Source organism: Cyphellophora attinorum (genome assembly GCF_001299255.1).
Source record: "Cyphellophora attinorum strain CBS 131958 chromosome Unknown Contig40, whole genome shotgun sequence".
NCBI lineage: Eukaryota > Fungi > Ascomycota > Eurotiomycetes > Chaetothyriales > Cyphellophoraceae > Cyphellophora > Cyphellophora attinorum.
This window is the reverse complement of record NW_017253268.1, coordinates 80,768-95,754: the sequence shown is the minus strand read 5'-3', so window position 1 is coordinate 95,754 and position 14,987 is coordinate 80,768. Positions and strand designations below refer to the sequence as shown.

Genomic DNA, 14,987 nt, shown 5'->3' with positions numbered 1-14,987 from the left:
TGATGGGCTCTGAGTGCAACAACGCCGTGGTCAGCTTCACTAGCTTCAATTCGACGAAGGCATGGCTTGCATAACTCATGCTAGAGGCTATGGCTCAGCTTTACCTGGTGGAGCGCGTGATGCTGTTGATGGCCAATCTGGGTATGATTGGCTGGGCTGGGCGTATGGCATGGTCTTTTCCAGATGAACAGGAGCTTCCTACGGCTTACAGATGGCAGATAGCGGCGCTTGATCATAATAACATCACTCCATGATCATGGCGCTAAATCTGAATTCTGACGAGGTCCTCGTCCAAAGTACCACCATAATAAACATATGCTTCCAGGACAAATCAGTCGTTGTCAGTCGGATCATCAATGAAGAACATTTCGGATGAATGCGCTCAGGCTCATATCTGTATATGACCCTCGTGCGCTTACGTGATACGCTTTACCCGCTTCAGTGTTGTCGCTACATAGGTATTCACATCAACACGAAGTCGTGAAGGCACCTGCAATCCGAGCATCGCTCCCTAAAATTCCAGCCTCGCCACCTAAGTGCCGGATGTATCTCGGCTAATCTTCCAAAAGACATTGGCGCATCCAACCGACCATCGACTTCCTCCAACATCCTCACCACCACACCATCGGCAGGACCCCATTGCGTCAGCGCAACATGAACGGCATGATGGCGCCCGTCAGCCAAGGCGCCAACGGCGGCCTCAGCGAGCAAGACCAATACATGGTCAAGATGGTACGTCTCACACCCTCCGTCATGCTTTACCTCTCGCCCCAACTACACACCCACTAACCCTACCCTCCACAGATGCAACAAGGCATGGAGTCCTGCGTCGTCAAATCCATCATGGCCGGCGGCATGGGCTTCGCCCTCGGCGGCGCCTTCGGCCTCTTCATGGCTCCATGTCCTACGACACCGCCCTCTCCACTGGCGCGCAGCAAATCTCCTCCCTCCCGCTCAAAGAACAAGTCAAAATCGGGTTCAAGGATATGGGCAAGCGGAGTTACAGCTCGGCGAAGAACTTCATGATACTAGGAGCGGCGTTCAGCGGGACGGAGTGTGCGATTGAAGGGTTGAGGGCGAAGAATGATATGACGAATGGCATTTTGGCGGGATGTGTTGTAGGGGGAGGACTGGCGTATAAGGCTGGGCCGCAGGCGGCGGCGCTGGGGTGTGGTGGGTTTGCGGCGTTTAGTGCGGCTATTGAGGCGTATATGCGGATGCCGGGGGAGGAGTAGGCTCTGGACCAAAGCACGAAGTACCGGCTGCCGCAGGCCGAAAAGCGCAATGATGGCTGCGCCGCAGGTGGCACTGACGGATGAGCAAAGCAGACCGTGAAGCACTGCGGCCCGGAAGTCAGCAACATGGACAGCCCGATGCCCGGTTTTACCATAACGTTCGCCAAACCAACAGACACAAATCGCTCCTCATGATGCGTATCGAACGCATCGCTGCGACGTCGATCGTATGCAGGGCGCGTCACAGCCCTGGACCTGCGCAACTACTACAATCTCATCTCCACTCATCTGGACTTCATGGAGCTGCCTGCTATCAGCCAGCCTTGGGCTCTCAACGACTGGAACAGCTTTTCGCTATCTGCGCGGCGTGATCGGATCATAGACCACCCCCGTCTAGCTCTCGCGTCCTCGGTCGCAAGCTGTGAGCGATCTGTCCACATATTCGACAGTCTGCAGCTATAAAGACTAGGTTCCCGTGGTCTACTCTACCTAGCGGCCATCCAGAATCCGGCGAAGGAGATAGACCAGCATCTGCAGGGACAGCACGTCCGAGGAGTCACACTCGACACATACCAGCAAAGCCGCCGGAGCGCGATCTCTCCCACCTCTCTCTGGAATCTCGCTGAAGAGGTCGTCCAAGTCATTGTGTACAACATGTATCATATTGAACAATTGAGTCGCGATTTGCCGCGGATTGACACTCTCTACCAACAGCTTCACCGTCATCTTGCGGAGCATCTTCGAGCACTCTCCGAGGCAGTCAGGCACGCCATGTATAAATAAGCAAGTCTGCTAGCCACTACAGGGCTGCTCTTTTCTCCCTGCCAACCTACATAAGCATTTCCCAACTCCATCAAAAGTGCGAAATGTTTCCACTTTGCACTACCAGGAGATCGTCCCTTCACCCGGCCTAGCGCGCGAACGTTTACTCCCAGTTCTATATTCGGCTGTCAGGCCCGTTCAGGTCCGCACTCGACTAGCTATGGAAGCAGAAGGAGGAGATTCATCTGAATGTTTGACGCCTATTTCGACCCATGGACTCACCAGCAATCTACACTCACTGAGCGCAGAACACGGATTCTATCGAGAAAGAGCCATCACAACACGTCCTCTCTGCGTTGACAGTCGATAAGCCTCCGACACCGTTAGATCATATTCATCCTTGAACACTTCCGCCTGGCCTTCAAGACAGCCTTCGCATTCGCCCGGGCGACTCTCCAATCCATGTTACCTTGGCGAGATGGCTATCCGCATCTACGTTCTGCCATCGGCATCGTGCTCGACCTATTCTACGATCAACGAGTCGCAAGATATTGGCCACTAGAGCCACGTGGAAGTCTCTACGTTTCGTCAAGATTGGGCTGGGGTACTTCACTAGCGTCTAATCCCCGAAAAACATTTCTGGCAGCCGTAGCCTTGTTCGGTGTCTTTCTCCTGAACATTTCTGCCGCTGTCTCAGGAAAAGGCTTTACACTCGGCCGGTCAGAGCAAACTGCAAACCGGTCCGGACTCTCCGCTTCCGGCTTTAGACATCCAGTTTCTCAGCTCGTCAGAAATGCAGAGACGACGTTTCAGTCCATCAAGGCGGCTCAGTCCTCAACGCTACATCAGGCCATCGAAGAATACCACCGTCGCTATCACATGCCACCGCCGCCCCACTTCGATGAGTGGTATCACTTCGCTATCAGCCACAATACCGAGCTGATCGATGAATATGACACGATTCACGACTCACTAATCTTATTCTGGGCGCTCAGCCAGAGACAATCCGGCAACGCGCCCGTGAAGCGTTGGGCTACGACAACTCTCTCATGGGAGTTTCAACCCGTCGTGGCACTGTGCAGGTCGTCGGCTCGGGTCAGGATGACTTCCAGGCTACGGCTACCAAGGCTATGATTTCACCCTTCGCACAATGGCTCCCAGAAATGGATCTCGCATTCAATGTCAACGACGAGCCTCGAATTCTCATTCCACATGAAGATGCCGATCGCATGATGGCGTCCGCGGAGCTCGCAGTTCGGTCCATCAGAGCATTGGGCAATAACTTCACCTCGCCTAACGACCTCAACGATGGTCAGTCATACGATCAAGTCAGCGAAACCCGCTTCAATCGACTAGATCATCAACAGACGTGGACACATTCGCGGATGTCTTGTCCACCAGATACTCCTGCCAGAAGCCTTGACCCTGACATCGAAGACGCGGAGACTGGCTTCACCTTCGGTGGAATCAGCTTCGTCAACAATGTCACTTCGTTCAGCGATATCTGCCTCCACCCCTCCGTCCGCCAGCCCATTGGCCTCTTCAACCATCCCAACGTTTACTCAGTCTCTCACGATCTGATACCAGTATTCTCGCCATCAAAGCTCTCAATCTTCCACGACATCCTCTACCCCTCACCCTACTACTACGCAGACAGAACACAATACGACGAAACATCCGCAGTGAACTGGACCGACAAACGACCATGTCTGTACTGGCGCGGTGCAACAAGTGGAGGCTACAGCCAGGGCGGCACGTGGCGCACCCTCCTCCGCCAATCAATCCTCTCGAAGCTCATGTCGCCTGGCAGAGTACGTATACTCACCAGAAGTAGCGACAAGTCTGCCTGGGACGTCAAGACCATCCCCGGATTTGACGTGTCGCACCGCTACGACACACATTTTACGGAGATCAAACAATGCTCACCAGCCTCCTGCGCCGCTATGCGCCAGCACTTCGGCGACCATCCTCACGTCCCGCAGGAAGAGTCATGGAGGAATCGATATCTCCTGGATATGGACGGCAACGCGCTGAGCGGACGATTCTATGCGCTTTTGAAAAGCTGGAGCTTGCCCATGAAAGTCGCGTACTACCGAGAGTGGCATAGCCCACGAATCTTTCCATGGAAGCACTACGTTCCACTCAGCGCCTCGACTGATGAATACGCGGAAGTATTGCGATACTTTGAAGAGGAGGAAAATGGGAAGCAAATAGCCAGGACAATGGCGGAGCAAGGACGCGAGTGGGCGCAGAAGACCGTCAGACAGATTGACATGCAAGTGTATATGTTCAGGTTGCTACTGGAGTAAGTTGTCAACGCTCTGCTACCCTAAGTCGCCAGCAGAATCCCTGACCGTGGTTTGCAGATATGGACGACTAGTTGACGACAACCGACATCAGATTGGCTACAAAGAATGACACTCAGCCATTCCTGGGACAACAACTTCGAACACTTACTACACTCATGTACGAGCGACGTCAACCGAAATGGCCCAAATCCCGGGGCAATTTGATCGGAAGATTGCCGTACCAAGGCGATTCCAAGAAACTCGAGGTTGCTTGACCCCGCAAACCCACCCTCCCCCATACTTACTCAGTATACTATATGTACGCCAAGCCGCACCATACCTGCCATTTTCGCTTTCGCGCCAACATCAAGCAAGGTACCATTCGCTTCCCCTCAGTTCACTATACTCAATTCCGCTGGATCACACGTTGCTCATCTCGCTTTGTGAGCGTGCCATACCATATGTGGACATACGAGATGGGTTCAGCTTCCACCGGATGTTCCACCGGCTCACGTGGGCATTAACATGGTATGGGATAGCAATCAACTAACGCTCGTGGTTTATGTAAGTGCCGAGGTCAGGAACGCATCATCGACTTTGAGGTGAGCAATACGAGAACAACAAAGATGCGACGGTGTACATAAGAGTAAGTACCTGGGGGATCGCCCTCCTGTGAAAACGAGATTGCCCTCCGCAAACCTCGCAACAGCTATCATGTCTCCAGCCCTCGCCCTCGTGGCAGCTCTGCTGTCTCCACTTACTGCCGCACACCCAACAGCATCATCCCCGTCAGTGACCATCGATAGCGGCGTCGTCATTGGCGTCACCGAACCACTCCTCATCGCACCAGACGTGTCCGTGACGAAGTTTCTGGGCATCCCGTTCGCCGACGAACCAGTCCGTTGGTCCCCTCCACAACCCGCAACCCCGTGGCCCACACCTCTCGCCGCCACAACCGTCGGTCCAGCATGCATCCAAGAATTTCCCTACCCAGAAGCCTACCGGGCCCGGATCATGCGCCTCTTCAATACGCCTAACGGCGCGCCCGCCCCGGAGGAAAGTGAGGACTGCCTTTCGCTCAATGTGTTTGCTCCGCCATCCGCAGTACCCGGTAGCAACGGGTGGCATGACTGGTCGGACAGCAACGAGCCCCTACCCGTCCTCTTCTGGATCTACGGCGGCTCCCTCCGCTTTGGCTACGGCGGGTCTCCTGCGTATGATGGCAGCAACCTCGCTGCTCAGAACAACGTGATAGTGGTGACGATCAACTATCGCACCAACATCTTCGGCTTTCCCGGCGCGAGTATCCTGCCCAAGGGCGAGCAGAACCTCGGCTACCTCGATCAGCGTCTAGCCCTCGACTGGGTCCAGCGCAACATCGCCCAATTCGGCGGCGATCCCACCAAAGTGACTATCTTCGGCGAGTCGGCGGGGGCATTGAGTATTGATGCATTGCTCACGCAAGCACCCACGAATGATGCCGGTACACTCCCCTTCCGCGCCGCTATCCTCGAATCCGGCACCGGATCCCTACGATCCCCAATCCCAGATTTCGGGTTCTGGTGGAAGAACGCTTCCTTGACCTTAGGCTGTGGCGCCGCAGGCGACGATCTGGAATGCATGCGTGCCTTACCAGCTACGACGATCAAAGACGCCATCGAGCGAAACATCATCTCTACATGGCCGCCTGTTCCCGACAACGTCACCTTCGCTGAATACCCGCGCCAAAACCGCCTCGACTCAACAGCCGCAGACCTGCACGACTTCGCGCGCGTCCCGATCTTGATAGGCAGCAACGCCGAAGAGGGAAGGCTATACTCGATCGACGTCACGAGCTTGTACGCTTACATCAACGCGTCCTTCCCGAACCCCACCAACAACCCGGCGATCAGCTCTTTGGTGCAAACGCTGAACGAGACGTACACGGCTGTGTCGACGGACCCATTCATCAGCGTGGCAGCGCTAGTCACAGACAGCACCTTCCAATGCCCCGCCGCCATCGTCGGCCGAGAAACAGCACAAGTCGGCGTCCCCACTTACAGATACTACTACAACGCCAGCTTTCCCAACCTCGAATTATTTCCCCGCGCCGGCGTGTGGCATTCCAGTGAGGTGCCGGTCGTGTTCGAGACATTCCCCCAAGGCACCGCCACCCAATGGCAGAAGGACCTGTCCGCTGGGATCGGGAAGATCTGGGCGGATTTTGCGCGGGAGCCAGCTACGGGAGGGGGAGGAGACTTGCCGGGTTTACCGGAGCTGGCGGTTCTCGGTGGCGGCGCGCGGGCGGAGAATGGTGACAGTGACAGGGGCGATGGGCAGGTGGTCAAGGTTGTCGGGGGGGATGTGATTGGGGAGGTTGACGCGCGGTGTGGGATTTGGGAGGCGGTTTATGATGCGCGGTGTGCGAATGGTGTCTGCTAGGTTGGCACGTAGATACGTGCTTCGGCCAGGGCGTGCCAGCGGAAGACATAGCGGGGAATGAATGAATGAATGAATGAGTGAATGAAAGTTGACAATCTGTTCTGATTGTTTGAGCTCGTATGCAAAGCTCAGATAAAGGCTTGGATCTCTTTCGGACCTCCACAGATGTCCAGAGTCTTCCTCGGGGGCTTTCAGCTCAAGGATGTTATCCATGGTCTCTTCCGACTTCTATACACACACAATGCATCATTCCTGGAGTTGGGTATCTTCTTCAAGCAAAAGTCCTCATGTTTGTCCAGCGCCGAGCGAAAATGCGACCAGAGTCCTCCCTGTGGTGCGTCTTGTTGTACATTCCATCATTTCCGAATCTCGAAATGCGTCTTTGGCATTATGAGGTCGTGCCCAGAAATCGTAGGGTCACCTCATAAATCCCAAACATGATACCCGCACTCGGAGCCACACGCAACAGATGCGGCGTCATCCCTCCATACAGCCCCGCGATCCCTTCTTCCTTCGCAATCAGCTTGAAGCACTGAATCAAGCCAGTGTACTTCGCCGTCACTTTTCCAGTCTCAGTAACCATCGTGGGCGCCTGTCGTAATCTCGTTCGAACGACTTCGTGAGGGTATGTGAGTGCCGAAGCGAAGACCTTTGCGAACGCCGCAGCGATGGCTTTACCACCGAACTCCTCCGCGCTGTCGATCCAGCCACACTGGTAACTCTTGTCGGCCAGTCGACGAGCTTCGCGGCGTTCGAGGGAAAGCTTCAATCGCTCGTAGAGAACCCATTGGAGTGTTGATTCCGTGACGCCGAGATAGCTGGCTGTGAGCCCTTTGTAGAGGCCGCGGACGCTTCATTGCGCAACGTCTGCCTTATGCAGTCGTAGCTGTTCTTGTATTGTCTGCCTCGGGTTGGGTTGTCGCTTGCTCGATTCTTGTCTAGCTGCAATCGTGTCTTGATGAGCCAGATGGGGTTGGTCGCTGTTCCGGTTGCGACGCCTGCAGCAACAGCAGCTAGCAGGTGGACACTCCACACATTCTCCTTGCCTTCAGGGTTCATGTGCTCGTTAAGGATTCGTTTGCCGTTGCCGTAGACGTAGAAATTTATTGCTCGTGCTGGTACCACACCGACTAGGTTCGGGCCGAGACCTTTGTAAAGTGCACTGACACCTTCACTTCGCGCGATGTCTGTCATTATCTTCCAAGTGTCCCGTAGGTGGAAGAAGGCGGCTGATGGGAGGTTGAGAAGGGTGGTTTTAGGGAGCGGAGGTTGCGTCGCCTGCAACGCGCGGAGTTGTGCTTGGTAGACATCGGACTGTAATCTGGTGCGGAGGACGTCCATGGGTGATGTGACGAGGGCTGCTGTCATTCCGCCGAGTCTGCAGGAGTTAGTGGTCTGCACGTGTGAGGGTTTGAGAATGGACTCACCCGCCGGCTAGCAGATGTGCCCATGGCTTCACCTCTGGCTTCTTCTTCGCTGTCGATGAGCCTTTACCGCCGGAAGACGGCTGCCCTATCTGTTGTGACCGTGCGACGGCATCGAGGTCGACATTGCCTTGTGGCTGCCGCACGCCGGCTGGGGGCGCGGCAAAACTCATCAACGTTGCGTTAATTCAACTATTGTTCTGTGAGTGCGCTCTTTCCTCTCCAGGCTCCCCAGACTTCCAACCACTCAATTATTACCCAAGCGAATGTGCAATACTGTACAAAATGCAGAAGAGAATGAAGTAAGAGGCATCAGCGCAAAGACGCAGTGAATTCACGCCGATGACATCTAACGGCAATACTTCGGTCAAGACTTCTTAAGCGGCGGCATCAAGTTAGTCCGATCCGGCGCATTCACGACCAGTGACATAGCCTGTAAGTCCTTTTTCTAACTGCACGTCTATTCCAGACGAAGCCGCTGGAGACAGATGCATAGGGCATCAGTATGCCGCTCTCCTCGGCCAGAGTCTTCGACTACAGCGACGACGCCGCGGTAGCAAAGTTGTTGGCGGACGAAGCCAAAGCAGCCTCGTCCAAGTACGCCTCCCAGGGTCTTTCTGCGCTACTGCCCAAGCGGTCAACGGGCGCCGCTCCGAAGCCCAACACTCGCTTCCTGAAGAACCTGGTACGAGACGCTGATCAGCACAATACCGCATTGCGCCGCAAGGAGGACAGAGAACGGGTGGAGCGGTTGCGAAATGGAGGAGTGAAGCGGAACGAGAGCCTGCCCAAGGACGAGTCTAATGGTCGAACTAGGCCCGGCGGCTACTCTGGGAGAGATGCGAAGCGTAGAAGGACAGACGATTATGGCCATACACGAAGAGGAGACCGCGACGCTGGTAGACTTGACAGGGACTTTTCGTCTTCGCCGAAGAGGCGGCGCGATCCTAGAAGCGTGTCCAGGTCAAGGTCAAGGACACCGCCGGGTGAGAAGGAAAGAAACCGGAGTAGGCGCCATGGGAGCGACAAGCACTCGGCCGATGAACGACAAAGTCATGGCCATGAAGACAAGCACACATCACATCGCAAGCACAAACGACGGAGGTCGAGATCGGGATCACGATCACGTAGCCCGGACCGGGACGACCGCCGCCGTCGCCATCCAACAAGTATACGAGACAACCGCGACGGTGCCGATCGCGAGTCCTCCTCAGACCCTCTAGACGACCTCGTCGGGCCGCAGCCCCCAGACACACACCACAAAACGGTCCATTACCGCGGCCGAGGCGCCCACAAACTCACCACAAACTCAACAACCATCGACGACCACTTCTCCACCAAATACGACCCAGCTTCAGACGTCCGGCTGGACCCAGACGTCGAAGAGACCGATGATTGGGACTTGGCATTAGATGCCTTACGCGACCGACGAGCATGGGAGAAGAACCACGCCGACAGAATGCGAGCAGCTGGATTCAGTGCTGAAGAGATCCGCAAATGGGAAGACAGTGGCAAGGAGAAGGACGCTCGCGATGTGCGGTGGAGCAAGCGCGGTCAGACGAGGGCCTGGGACGTTGGGAAGGACGTCTTGTCTCTTGATGGCGCGGCCGATAATGATGTTGACGATTTTCAGGAGGACAATACGGGACGACTGACGCCATAGGATATGACCATATTCATCAACCAATCAGTCTCCGCACACTCGTCGGCAACCACTCCCCTCAATGTCTCCCTACCACTTAACCGTCACAGCAGGCGAGTGCCTCCAGATCCCCTCCCCTTGGCCCAGAGCAACCCCCTACGATCGACCACCATTCTCATTCTCCTCTTGTTCGCTATCACCACCGGTCAGCCTTGCATCTCTTCCTTCCAAGCCCCCGCAAGTAAAAAGGCAGCAGACTCACGTAAGCGGTAAGTTTGTGTTATCCTGCAAAGGCTGATCCTCCTCAATGCCATTGATGCGGCGCTCAGCCTCTCGTCGCCCAGGTCGTCTGGCCCCGAGCCTTGCCCGTCAGGCCCTGCGGTCTGGTCATGCACGACGTAGCCTTCAGGCGGGGTGTTCTCGTCGTTTGCGCTCGACATCGTTGGGCGTGCTGATGTGGCTTTTGGGTGTGTGGATCGTGTGTGGTGCGATCGTGTGTGGTGAGAGCGGTGATAGAGGAAAACAGAGAAAGCATGAGTGTTGCATCATGGGACCGTTGATTATATGCCCTAAGTTTGCGCCCGACTATGCTGGACGTCGCTGTTGTGACGTGGCATGCCATAATCCCAAGCCCATGTGTCTGCCTGACCTAATTCCGGGGTGTAGATGTGATTGGAAGATGGAACTTTGCCCACCGCAGTCGGGCGCAATATGCTACAATTGCATGGCGAGCTTGCAACTTCACACCCAAGATCCGACACCCCTGCTCACACAGTTTCCTGAGACCCAGCCGATACGACAACGCCTTGCTGAAGAATCCTGGCTCACTAAGAAGTACTTCACACACATCCAAGACTCCCTCTACCTCGCTTCTGCCACAGCCCATCAAGCCTCAAGCCTCAACGCCCAAAACGCCCTTAAGCACGCCTTCTTGCGCCCTAAGCCAGCGGCCTCGCTCGCCCACGAAATCTCGTCCTCCCTCCTCCCTGATCCGCTGAACCTCCTTCGCCTGCCGCGTGACTTCCTCCTTCCGACGATCCAAATCTTCGAGCTCGCGCTCAGCGCGTTCGCACTCGCGGATCTTGGAGGGGAGGCGGCGTTCGAGGTCGGCGATTTCCTTGTCTATCTGAGAGATTCGTTGGGTTTGGTCGGCGAGGGCGGCGCGGGTCGCGTCAGTGGATTGTAGGTATCGCGGATTTACAGCGTTGGAGGGTGATGATGTGGCAGAGTCGCTGGTACCAGCGAGTGCGTTCTGCTTTTGCGCGACTTCTTCTCGTAGTGCCTCGACCTCCCTCTGCAGTTGCTCGACTTTAGTAGGTAGCGTTCCCACCACCTCAATTCCAGCACGACCGGACTCGTACTTGACCGCGAGTGCCCTGGCTGCGTCCTCGAGCGCAACAACTAACGCATCCGTTTCCGCTTTCTTCGCCTGCAACTCCTCCTTCATCACCTTAAGCTTCGCCTCAAGCGCAGCATTGTCCTTCGGCGTGACCAACAGTGGCGGATCGCCGACGATCGAGCGTAGATACTTCTCCTTGGTGACTTGCTCGAGGTAGCTGAAGCGCAGTTTGGAGAAGAGGTCGCGGTAGTGCTGGAGGTCGAGGGTTAGGGAGGAGGGCGTTAGTGCTGCAGCATTCGGTTCTGGCGCTGTTGCGGCATTATTGTTGGAGGCTGTACTGGTTGAGAAGTCGTGCGCGATTGTTTGTGGATTTATCTGTGAGGTATTGGTGGTGGCTTCGAGGAGGGGTTCGGCGAGATTTAGAATTGAGAGCGGGTGGGTTTTCTGAAGGGTGGTAAGGCGGGCGTGCAAAGCGGTTGCGTCTGCCGTGAGAGTTGTGGTTGTGGTTGTGGTCATGTTGGCGGCACGATGTATGTGCTTCCGGCGGTCGATTTTGCTCGTGGTGGCATAAGTCTCATGCGATATTCCTGCGGTCAAGGATTTGTAGATGCTGCGAACTTTCGTGGTGCGGAGTGCGCGTCATGGGGTTGTGGTTGTCAAATTACTGCATCGGGACAAATGTACACAGAAGCGGATTGCTTGATCTGGGGAAGCTTGGTAAATTACAGTATCTGAACTGGTATCAAACGCCACGATACTGCCAGGTGTAACCTCCCAGCCTGTCGACTTTCAGGGCTCTCAATGGCCCCTTCTCTAGCTTTCTTCGCCGTGCTGCGGCATGACTTGAACTGCACGATCTGGAGACTGGTCGGATCAGTAGTAGGTACCTTCGCGTATGTGCTCCCTAAGCACCGCCACAGAAAAGACGCTGTGAGATGGTTTCCTCCGCCCGGAACACGACAGACTCTCTTGATTCAGGCAGTGCTGGTCTTGCGTTGCGACATTGTCCAAGCTGTTTTTCTCTCCGTGAGTATCCAGCTATCCGTCCGCCCCCGCAAAGATACTTTCGAAATGACGCCGAACCTTGGTCTTGATAACGCCGTTCGAGTGATACGATAATCTAGAACCCGACTTGGCAATGAAATCAAAATCGACGCGTTTTCGAAATATCTTGAGTGCTGCGCGACGGATACTCTTCGAGATGAGGAGGATGCCGGATGAATGGCAGTCATTAATCCAGGCACCACACAACCCATGGTGCTGATGCCAGGCGCGCCACTCGAATGGACGGTGTTGTTGCCAGTCGTGCTCTGATAGATGTGTTGCCGCAATGTTTACACGTTCTGGGATGGCGAGACTGAGGATCTTGTCGAGTATCTCGGGCGGCATACAGTCGAGTTTGGGCTCGAGTTTGACCTATACGAGTGTTAATCTCAGGGCCCAGGCACGAACAAACAGTCGCTCTTTACATACCCACGAGGGTTTGGGAATGTTTTGAGGCATGGTTTAGTACACTTGGACAAGTTAGGGACGCGAGCGCGCAAAAGCATGCAAGGCGCACAAGTGCGTGTGGTCGTCAAGCAGGATGAAGCTGACTAGAGCCGAGGATGAGTATTTGATGGAGAGCTAAGCCCGACAGATGCTGGGGCAACAGAGAGACATGTAACTCTGCCGTGACAGGCGCACTGCCCGGCTGGCTCGCTCCTAGCCGGTAGGTGAAGGTGTGAAGGTCCCTGCCTCTGACTAACTGTGATGAAGGTGTAAGGCAAGATTCACTCACACGGATCCAGGATAGCAGCAGGTACTAACGCCGACAGACACAATTGACAGCAACAGCATGACTTCAGCTTCAGCTTCGATTTAAATGCACGGTGTGGAAAGTGGGCACCAGCAGTAGCCATTCCGTCGGCTGTCCTCGCTCGAGCAAAACACGGACACGTCGCTGTGAGACGATTTGCTCGAGATAGTAAGGTCAGCACATCTTCTGCCGCTTCGATCGCCGGCCCCCAGAGAGTCGGTAGACTCGTCGATGACAGATGAGCTTCCTGAAGACCATCCTGAAATGATCCCGAACCTTGGTCTTGATCATGTTGTCTGTGAGTTCAGATATTGCCGACGGGTCGCCACTGTAACTCTCGTCGAACACCATGTAGAGCCGTCTTGAGATTATTCTCGACGCAATCTGACAAACATTCTTCGAGACGAGGAGGCAGACCACCTCCACCTCATTCTTCTATCGGCGTAATCGATGGCGTCCCACACGAACGGGCGGCTTTGTCGCCAGTCGCGCGTGCACAACCCAGCGCCTTTGCAACGTCGCACAGTACGTTGATACGTCGCCGTGATGGTGAGTTCAGGTGGAATAGCGAAGCCAAGGATTTTCTCGATTATCTCAGGCGGCATGCAGTCGAGCTTGGGCTCAGGCTTGACCTTGCAGAGAAAGTTAGTTTGGCACCCGGACGAACAATATGTGTGCACTTACCCACGGAGGCGTAGAGACATGAGACATGGTTGTGAAGACTTGGCTCAGGTTGAGCGCCGCGAAAGTTTGGAGGAAGATAAGGCCATGGATCGAGTGTGGTCGATGAGAAAGGCCAAGTTGACAAGAAGCAACGCACGAAAGGTCGTTGATTATACCTGCTATGGCAGGTGACCGTGACCGTGTAAAGCTGCCTGCCTTCAACTTTTGGTGTGGAGATATGGAACTGGATGCTTCACTCGCTCGATCTCAGGGCATGTGAGGCTAAGATACGCGACGAACGATGACAGAGATTCCTGATCTATTCAACCTCTGACCGATTACCGTACGATAATAGCATGACTTCGGCTTTGATGTCAACTGACTATGCGGTCTGGAGACTGGTCGACCAGCCGTGGCTAGTCCCACGAACTCCTCGCCTGCAAAAGCGTTGAGGGCTAAGACGCTATGCGGCGATCCAATCCAGCAGGCCGACCTTAGACTACCTGACTTGATCCTGAGCGGCGCTGGTCTCAAGGCAGGACCACCTGTTCGTGGCACTCTTCAAGCTGAACGTTCCTTGGTAAGCAGCTAGACGTTCTCTCCCGCAAACATCTTCTCAAGATGCTCCCGGATCTCTGTCTTGACCATGTCATCCCCAAATTCTAACGTCTGAGCTTTTCCCCTGGTGAAGTACTCGAACTCGACGTGCTGGAAGAATATCTTCAACGCAGTCTGGCGGATACGTCTTGAAACGAGAAGAAGGCTGGAGTCGGTGCACTTCCAGGCTGACAGATCTTTGATCCAGTAGCTAGTGACCCAGTTCGGCCAGTTCTGAAATTGCCAGATGGGCAAGTCGTACCATTTCATACCGTACGTCTGGTACGCCATTGAACGTCGATGCTTTAGCGTGATGGTGACTTGTTCCGGGATGGTGAGGACGAGGATGTTCTCGAGGATCTCGACGGGCATGCAGGCGAGTCTCGGTGTCAATTTGACCTAAAGGGTAGTGTTAGCTTGGACTGCTGCGAACATTCTTTGCTTACGTACCGACGGCGGCGCAGAGATGTTGTCAGGCATGGTCTCGTCGACCAAAGACTCTATCGCTGACCGCGAAACTGTAGATGATCGTGGTGAGCACAGGAATTCGTTGTCGGGGAAGCAAGACAAGTTGTTCATTTATGAGAGGGGCGGATCAGGGCAACAAACGAAGAGAAGGTGACAGGTTGCTCCAGTCGCCGGCCAGCGAAGGTCAAGTGACGGTCCGAGTGATTAGGCGAGTGAATTAATGGTTCCATGGATATCATTTTCTTACTTCGCATAGAGCGCACTGTGTGACAATGAAGTATCGTCTACATCTGGCTGTGGCGATGTGATGCTGTGACCCGGCTTACAGTAGTAGACCTGTCGTACTTTTG

General features: G+C 54.9%; 9 protein-coding genes across 9 annotated transcripts; 4 read left to right on the top strand and 5 right to left on the bottom strand.

Moving 5' to 3' along the window:
* Window positions 1–654: 654 nt before the first annotated feature.
* Window positions 655–1,235, top strand: AB675_11691 (Mitochondrial import inner membrane translocase subunit tim22; the record flags this gene model as incomplete). The annotated part of the gene is made up of 3 exons (XM_018140560.1): window positions 655–732; window positions 805–901; window positions 967–1,235. The coding sequence occupies 3 exons, from the start codon at window positions 655–657 to the stop codon at window positions 1,233–1,235; spliced, it is 444 nt and encodes a 147-aa protein (XP_017995351.1).
* Window positions 1,236–3,046: 1,811 nt separating this feature from the next.
* On the top strand, window positions 3,047–4,306 carry AB675_11690 (Beta-1,2-xylosyltransferase 1; the record flags this gene model as incomplete). Its single annotated transcript, XM_018140559.1, has 1 exon — window positions 3,047–4,306. One exon carries the CDS (start codon window positions 3,047–3,049, stop codon window positions 4,304–4,306), a length of 1,260 nt encoding a protein of 419 aa, XP_017995373.1.
* A 693-nt stretch (window positions 4,307–4,999) lies between these two features.
* Window positions 5,000–6,706, top strand: AB675_11689 (Cocaine esterase; the record flags this gene model as incomplete). Its single annotated transcript, XM_018140557.1, has 1 exon — window positions 5,000–6,706. The coding sequence occupies one exon, from the start codon at window positions 5,000–5,002 to the stop codon at window positions 6,704–6,706; it is 1,707 nt and encodes a 568-aa protein (XP_017995390.1).
* Window positions 6,707–7,094: 388 nt separating this feature from the next.
* Window positions 7,095–8,303, bottom strand: AB675_11688 (putative mitochondrial carrier; the record flags this gene model as incomplete). Its single annotated transcript, XM_018140556.1, has 3 exons — window positions 7,095–7,524; window positions 7,572–8,084; window positions 8,134–8,303. 3 exons carry the CDS (start codon window positions 8,301–8,303, stop codon window positions 7,095–7,097), a joined length of 1,113 nt encoding a protein of 370 aa, XP_017995357.1.
* A 332-nt stretch (window positions 8,304–8,635) lies between these two features.
* On the top strand, window positions 8,636–9,793 carry AB675_11687 (uncharacterized protein; the record flags this gene model as incomplete). The annotated part of the gene is made up of 1 exon (XM_018140555.1): window positions 8,636–9,793. One exon carries the CDS (start codon window positions 8,636–8,638, stop codon window positions 9,791–9,793), a length of 1,158 nt encoding a protein of 385 aa, XP_017995363.1.
* An 871-nt stretch (window positions 9,794–10,664) lies between these two features.
* Window positions 10,665–11,627, bottom strand: AB675_11686 (Kinetochore protein Sos7; the record flags this gene model as incomplete). Its single annotated transcript, XM_018140554.1, has 1 exon — window positions 10,665–11,627. The coding sequence occupies one exon, from the start codon at window positions 11,625–11,627 to the stop codon at window positions 10,665–10,667; it is 963 nt and encodes a 320-aa protein (XP_017995375.1).
* Window positions 11,628–12,149: 522 nt separating this feature from the next.
* Window positions 12,150–12,614, bottom strand: AB675_11685 (uncharacterized protein; the record flags this gene model as incomplete). The annotated part of the gene is made up of 2 exons (XM_018140553.1): window positions 12,150–12,527; window positions 12,585–12,614. 2 exons carry the CDS (start codon window positions 12,612–12,614, stop codon window positions 12,150–12,152), a joined length of 408 nt encoding a protein of 135 aa, XP_017995424.1.
* Window positions 12,615–13,277: 663 nt separating this feature from the next.
* AB675_11684 (uncharacterized protein) lies at window positions 13,278–13,620 on the bottom strand (the record flags this gene model as incomplete). Its single annotated transcript, XM_018140552.1, has 2 exons — window positions 13,278–13,541; window positions 13,594–13,620. The coding sequence occupies 2 exons, from the start codon at window positions 13,618–13,620 to the stop codon at window positions 13,278–13,280; spliced, it is 291 nt and encodes a 96-aa protein (XP_017995348.1).
* Window positions 13,621–14,160: 540 nt separating this feature from the next.
* On the bottom strand, window positions 14,161–14,649 carry AB675_11683 (uncharacterized protein; the record flags this gene model as incomplete). Its single annotated transcript, XM_018140551.1, has 2 exons — window positions 14,161–14,568; window positions 14,620–14,649. The coding sequence occupies 2 exons, from the start codon at window positions 14,647–14,649 to the stop codon at window positions 14,161–14,163; spliced, it is 438 nt and encodes a 145-aa protein (XP_017995400.1).
* Between the last annotated feature and the right edge of the window lie 338 nt (window positions 14,650–14,987).